Source organism: Elephantulus edwardii, unplaced genomic scaffold (genome assembly GCF_000299155.1).
Source record: "Elephantulus edwardii isolate Elephantulus edwardi_28Jun2011 unplaced genomic scaffold, EleEdw1.0 scaffold00018, whole genome shotgun sequence".
NCBI lineage: Eukaryota > Metazoa > Chordata > Mammalia > Macroscelidea > Macroscelididae > Elephantulus > Elephantulus edwardii.
Window position 1 is genome coordinate 24,798,916 of NW_006399768.1, and position 7,443 is coordinate 24,806,358.

At 40.2% G+C, this 7,443-nt stretch overlaps 1 protein-coding gene across 4 annotated transcripts in view; it reads right to left on the reverse strand.

The window, feature by feature from the left end:
• The window catches only part of PDLIM3 (PDZ and LIM domain 3), a 47,866-nt gene extending 41,282 nt beyond the window's left edge, over nt 1-6,584 (reverse strand). For 3 of the 4 annotated variants that reach the window (XM_006882250.1, XM_006882249.1, XM_006882248.1), the window contains exon 1: nt 6,491-6,583. In XM_006882250.1, the coding sequence (XP_006882312.1) occupies nt 6,491-6,583 (93 nt within the window). Of the gene's footprint in view, nt 1-6,490 lie in introns of all 4 variants that reach the window. The other variant, XM_006882247.1, reaches the window with a different exon arrangement.
• Between the last annotated feature and the right edge of the window lie 859 nt (nt 6,585-7,443).

The window sequence follows — 7,443 nt, forward strand, 5'->3', positions numbered from 1 at the left end:
GATTAATGAAATGGCAATCACAGGGAGAATGTGAGCAGAATGATGTTACATTGTAGGTAATACAATCAATGTTAGAAAACAATGTATGAATTACTGAATGGAAAACCAATTTGCTTGGTAGACTTTTGCCAAATTCACAATAAAACATTAAAAAAACCCAACCCAAAACAAAAACCAAAAAAACGGCACCAGGGATATCATTGCCGATGTTAGATGGGTCCGAGTTGAAAGTAAGGAATACCAGAAGAATGTCTATTTGTGTTTTATTGACTATGCAAAGGCATTTGACTGAGTAGATCATGGCAAATTATATGTGACATTGAGAAGAATGGGAATCCCAGAGCACTTAAATGTGCTTATGCAGAACCTGTACCTGGACCAGGAGGCTGTTGTACAAATGGAGCAGAGGAGGGCTGCATGGTTTAAAATTGAGAAGGAAGTGTGTCAGGGTTGTGTCCTTTCACTAGACCTATTCAATCTGTATGCTGAGCAAATTACCTGATAAGCTGGACGGACTCTATCAGGAAGAATGTGACATCGGGATTGGAAGGAGACTCATCAATAATCTGTGCTATGCAGATGACACAATTTTGTTGGCTGAAAGTGAAGAGGCCTTGAAACACTTGTTGTAGAAGGTCAAGGAATGCTGCCTTCAGTATGGATTGCATCTCACTTTTAGGAAAATAAAAATTCCTACCACGGGACCAATTGGCAGTGTCTTGATAGGTGGAGAGAAGACTGAAACTCTTAAATGCTTCATCTTACTTGGATCCACAATGAACACTTTTGGTATCAGCAGCCAGGAATTAAGGAGATACATTGCACTGGGAAAATCTGCAGTTAGGGTCCTTTCCAAATTATTGAGGAGTAGTGATGTTAGTTTGAAGACTGAGGTGAGCCCAATTCAGGCCATAGTCTTTCTAATTGCTTGCTATGCATCTGAGAACTGGACAATGAATAACAATCACAGAAGGAGAACGGATGCTTTTGAGCTGTGGTGTTGAAGAAAAGCACTAAACATTCCATGGATGGCCAAGAAAACACTTAGATATGTCTTGGAGAGGATGCAGTCAGAGTTCTCTTTGGAGGCAAGAATGATGAGACTCACATACTTTGGACATGTTGCTAGGAAGTGCTATTACTTGGAGAAGAACGTGATACTGGGAAGGGTGGAGGGCCAGTAAAGGAGAGGAAGACCCTCAATCAGGTGGATTGACACAGTGATTGCTGCAATGGGCTCTTGTGTGTCAGGAAGTATGAGGATGGTGCAGTACAGAACAGGGTTCAGATCTTTTCTTTTCTTTTCTTAATAGGGTCGCTATGAATCATGCTTGACTTGATGGCACCTAACAATAACAATGACAATCAAATAGTTATTGTGATCTTCAATTCCCTCAGGCTCTAGATTTTATTTTGCATCCTTTAATTCCCAATTCTGGAATTCTGTGAAGTATCTGGGTGGCACAGATGATTAACAATTGGACTAAGAACAAAACAAACCCACATTTATTACCATCTAGTTGGTTCCAACTCATGGCAACCCTACAGGATAGAACAGAATTGCTCCAAGAATCAGACTGCCAACGTTTATTCCAAGAAGTGGGTGACCTAGTAGATTGGAACTACTAATGCTCCTGTTAGGAGGTGAGCACTTAATCACTACAACATCAGAAAATTCGGTGGCTCAAGTCCACTAAAAGACACCTCAGAGGTAAGTCCTATTGATATGTTTCCAACAAGTTACAGCCTTAAACATCCTATTGGGTCATTCTGTTAACACATCTGGGATTGCTATGAATCCTTCAGAATATGCTAGTGTTTTCTAATTTGGTACTCAAGTTCAATCAGTGTTTTCACTTATAATGATCTTGATCTTAGGTGCCATGAAAAGAAAGGTAGGCCCTGCATAGGAAGGAAGGGTGCGGAGTGGGAAAACGAGTCAAATGAAAAAGAAGATCAGTTATATGGAATCACTTTATACCCTGCAGACATAAGAAATTGTACTCCAAATGAACCATTTGTGAAAACAATCAGTAACTTGAATGTGCACGTAGATTTACTTTCTGGGTGGTCCAAGGACTTAAGAGGCTTCTTAGTACCTACTTGCAATAGAAAGGAACATGTGAATTTCACATTTCATTCTGTTGAATGATTGGGTCAGATATGAATCATGTTTGGGACAGCCTTGCCACCTCCCCTTCCTATGACCCTCATTTCAGATCCTCAGTTAACCATACAAAACTCTAGAAATTGCTTTCTCACAAGTTGTATGTATCACAACCAGTTCTTAAATTTAATTTTAGGATGTTTAGTGTCAGGTTTAACTGACTTTATTCCATTACAGCTGGGGAAAGATGGAAGTTGCCAATAATTTGATTTCACTTGGCCTCACAATCAACACTCATTGTAGCAGCAGTCAAGAATTCAAAAGATGTATTGCATTGGACCAATCATCCATCAAAGACCTTTTAAGGAGTTAAAGAGCAAGAATGTCTGTTTAAGGACTAAGGTGTGTTTAACTCAAGCCATAATATTTTCAATTGCTTCATATGGATATTAAAGTAGGACAATGAACAGGTAACACAGAAGCGGAATCAATGCCTTTGAATTGTTGTGCTGGCAAAGAGTATTGTATATATACCTTGGACTGCAAAAAGAACCAACACATCTGTTTTGGAGGAAGTGTAACCAGGGTGCTCCCTAAAGGCAAGAATGGCATAACTTCATCATATAACTTGGACAGAGACAAAGACATGGATGGAGAAATCACAAGTAGACCAGAGTATTGCAGCCTGTGGTTGAGAGGAGGGAAGGGACAGAGAAGGAACAGGGAGCAAGGGAATAATGTTGGAAATGTGAGTTGGAGTACATGGTGAACAGTCATGAATGGTGCGCTAAAGACACAGATTTTATTTTCTATAAACTGCTGTGATCACTGAAGTGTTTTTGAAAGTAAAAGAGGAGTAACTAATTTTACATTTTTCATAGATATAAGAATATGTATGGTGAGTTAGAGTGGGGGACAGAAAGGAAAGGGAAATCTTGAGTAAGGAAGGAGAGGAAGAACTATAACAGAAAGGATCAGGGTCATAGGCACTAAAGGGAGAATCAACAGGATGGAGTGATGTGGATTTAGATGACACATAATGTCTGATTGGAAATACCTGCACACTAAGGGAAATCTTTGATTCTGGGCATTTATGAATGTGAGCCTTTCAGGCAGGTAGATTTGCCTTCAAATCTTGTCCCACTACTTGTGAGCTTTATAAATAGATGCAGGTCAATGAGTCATTTGAAGCTTCACTCTCCTTCTGTTCAAAAAAGGATAATAGTACTATTTTCATAGCATTATTGTGAGGTGAGTGAGTTATTGTATGTAAGGAGTTCCTGAATGGTGTGAATGAGTAATATACTCAGTTGCTAATTAAAAAACTGGAGATTTTGGTCCATGCAGGGGTGCTTTGGAAGAAAGGCCTGGTGATCTACTCCACCAAAGCCATCCACTGACAATCCTGTGGAGGATAGTTCTAAACACAAGGGGTTGCTATGAAACAGAATCAATTAGGCTGATTGTTTTATGTTTTCTATTGTTTGCTTGCTCATTTACTGCACATAAGGAACTCAGAATAGGGCATAAGAGGCAAAGGAGTATAATAACACAGCACACCTTCATATACAACCTTTTTAAAATAACACAGAAATTAGGTAAGTCCTAGAAGAATTCTACAATGGAGCCCTGGTGGCCTAGTGGCAAGAAACTGTACTACAATCCTGAAGGCATGCAGTTTGAGTCCTCAGAAGGATGGACAATCTCCTCATTCACTATTAACTGTCTCTGAAAATCCACCACAGAGTCAGCAATGGGTCAGTTGGAACACAACAACAACAACAATAATGTATTTTATAAGTGAATACTGTTGTTATTGGTATGTGCCATGGAGTTGTCTGCAACTCATAATGACCCTATGTACAATAACTCTGAACCCGTGCTCGCTTCGGCAGCACATATACTAAAAAAAAAAAAAACAACAAAAAAACTCTGAACCCTGCCCTATCCTGAGCCAGTCTCACTGTCTCTGACACATCTACCGTAATTCTCCCAGTTATCGTATCAGTCCATCTCATCCAGGGTCTTCCTCTCCTGGACTGTCCCTCCAACCATCCAAGCATCATGTCTTTCTCCAAGAATGGGTCCCTCCTGGCTATGTGCCTAAAGTATATGAGATGAAGCTTCAAAATCCTTGCCTCCAAGGAGCAGCCTGGTTTCACCCTCTCCCAAACAGGTCTGCTTGTTTTCTTGGCAGTCCATGGTATATTCAAGACTCTCCTCTAGCACCACTATTCAAAGACATGAATTATTCCTCTGCCATCCTTAGTCATTATTTAGCGCTCAGATGCATAGCAAGTAATTGCAAAGACCATGGCCTGGATCAGGTGCGCCTTTGTCTCTAGACTGACATCATTGCTCTTCAGCGCTTTGGAGTTGTCTCAGACAGCAGATTTTCCCAGTGTAATTTATGGTTTGATTTTTTGACTGCTGGTGCCAAGAATGTTAATTGGGGGGCCGAGCAAGCTGAAATATTAACAACTTCAATCTCTTCTCCATCATTCATTCATCAAGAATCTTCTAATTGATTTGAGGACACTTTGGATTCAAAAACATTTTGTTTATCTACTCTCTTTGAGTTAACCAATTAATTCAAGTGAAAAAACATAATCAAATTAAATAATCATACATAATCTTGCAGTATTGCTGAACTAAGTGTCAAAATGATAGAAATAAACTAGTTACAAATAAAAGACTAAAAAAGGAATTTCTGTTCCAAAGGAAAATTATCATTATATCTAATGTTTTACCTATAACTTTTTTAGTCCAACACTAAAGATGGAAGAGGATTGCTTAAAAGAAAGTGTTTATAATATTAACAACTTAAAATTTCAAACACATCATTGCTTAATTTCATTGCCATGTTACATGGTAATAGCAAGATATTTCTTTTATAAACCCTTAAAGGATCTTGTGACAAAATTATTTATTTCTTCAGGATTTAACATAAATATGATTTAGTCTTTGTTAAGATTCAAGGATTTATTTCATTTCATATAAACAAATGAAAGCTATACACCAGAAATTTTAGAGATATTTCTTAGCAGAGATAATGGAAAAGTATTTTCTTTGGTAAATCCATAAAAGGCATTGCCTGTCCAGATCACTGAAGCATTTTCTGCTTAATTAACCTAGGAACATTTTTAGCATTGTGTTATGCTTTCATGTCTCATTAAAAAAAATAGACATCAGGTAAGTTTATATGATTTGAAAAATGTAAAACAAAGCATAATATTTTCTATTCATATGCTGTATAATACAGCCTTTGAGATACTGTCTTTTAAAAATTATTTAGTGTTCTAAATATCCTAAATATGACTCATTAAAACAAAATTTAAAAGGCTATTCCTTTGTTCAAAAATCTGAATGAATAATTTTGTCAAGTATGTATTTAAAATATGGTATAAACAGTAAAGAAAGAAAATTAAGGTATATTAAAGGTATGATATGAAATTATAAGTATATAATTTTTAAAGTCTATTCTCTTAAATTAGGTTTTAAATTCTTTACATGTGATAAAGGAAATAATTTTCTATTAAGACAAACACTAATGCTAGATAAAAACTAACTATAGCAAATAAAGCTTTAGCCTTAATCCTAGAAATTTATTGACAAGACTTTGAGAGTTCACATTTGGTTCTTTCTTCCTTTCCTAATAAAATAGTACTCTTGAAAACACTAAGTAAGAAAACCTTGACTATGAAATTACTTTTAGAGTTATTAGGCTGGGAGGTTACTTTCCTCACGGCAAACTAAGCTATCTGACAACTTTTCTTTGTAGTTTTGAGTTATAGGTGATGATTCCTAAGCCAGGTTCCAAGCTTAGGAAAATATTTATTCAAAATGCCTGGAAACCCCGGATACACATTAGTAATATTTTCCTTTTCTGGACTGATATGACAGGCTCCAACTTGGCCAACCCAGGTTGTGCCCTATGAAAAGCTCTTCGCTGAAGCTCGCAAGAAAAACCTCTTAACTTGTGTTCAACTCCAAGAAATAAGCACCAGAGTCTGCCCTTCTGTCTCTCCCTTTGGAGCCCCATCTTTTGCCACTGAAGGGTGACGCACTGTGGAGGGCAGCCCTAACAGACTCTGTGAGTCCAGGGCAATAATACAGACACATTTCTCTCTCCTTCGAAAGTTACTGGAAACTGAACGGATGCAGGGACCTGTAGAGAAGACCATGTCAACTTTTTCAGCAGATCTGCATCCTTCAAACCTCAGTTAACTGGTTGCTTCTGCCACCGCCCTGGACCCATCACACTCACCACCTTGCTTGTCCCTCCAGCCTCACCTGCCACTTTCCACTCCTGGGGGACCCACCGAACCCCCTGCCACACCAGAGTCCCTGCCTGTCCTTAAACGCAAAAAGGGAGCTACATACCCTGGTGATGATCAGAGGCTGGTTGAAGTCTATACCTCCGGAGAGTCTGAATCCCCAGGGCGCAGGACCCGGGAGGACCACGTTCTGGGGCATGGTGGCTCAGCTGGAGCGCGTCGGCTCCTAAGAACGTGGGGTTCAACGAGGGGCGGCCTGTGCACGACCAGTGTCCCGAGCCTGGCAGCCCACTGCGCTCGCTGGGCAGTGTCCTCACCCTGACTGTGGCCGGGAGCTTTATCCTCGCTCGGGAGTGACGTCAGGAGCCCGGTCCTCCCCTCCCCCTCCCACCTCGGAGAGCTCCAACTTTGGAAGTGAGACCCGCTCAGGCTCGCGCCAGGGGTGCAGCCTCCCCACTGGCCGCCGCAGCGGGACGCTTCGGGTTACAACTTCCACCGCTTGTTAAAAGTTACACCTGTCCTCCCCCCTCCCGTTTACCTTCTGCTTGAAGCTCAGCGGGTGCATTTACTGTGCAGTGAAAAGCAGTTAAATCACAAGTGACCTGGTGGCTAAGGAATTGAGCTGGCAAGTCAGGGGCGGGTGGTTTGAATCTACCAGCTGACAGGAGAAAAGTTGGGCAATCTATTTCTATGCGATTTATAGCCTCTGAAAACCCACGAGAGGGCCAGCTATGACTTGGTTCTAATTCCACAGCAATGAGTGAGTATAGTTGTAGTAGTAATAATTTAATAACAACAACAACAACAATGACACGACAACACCTCCTGTGCAATTAACTGCCTCTGAAAACACTCTGGAGAGTTAGCTATGAACCAGTTTCGACTTAATGGTACTCACATCAACAGTACGTACTTAAGAAGCTCTGGTGGTGTAGCGCATAGAGTTGAACTAACTCAAAGGTCGAGTGTCTCCAGTGGTTCAAATCCCCCAGAAGCTCTGCAGGAGAAAGATGTGCAGTCTCCTTTGGTTGCCATTAACGATTGGAGGTTCTCTCTGAG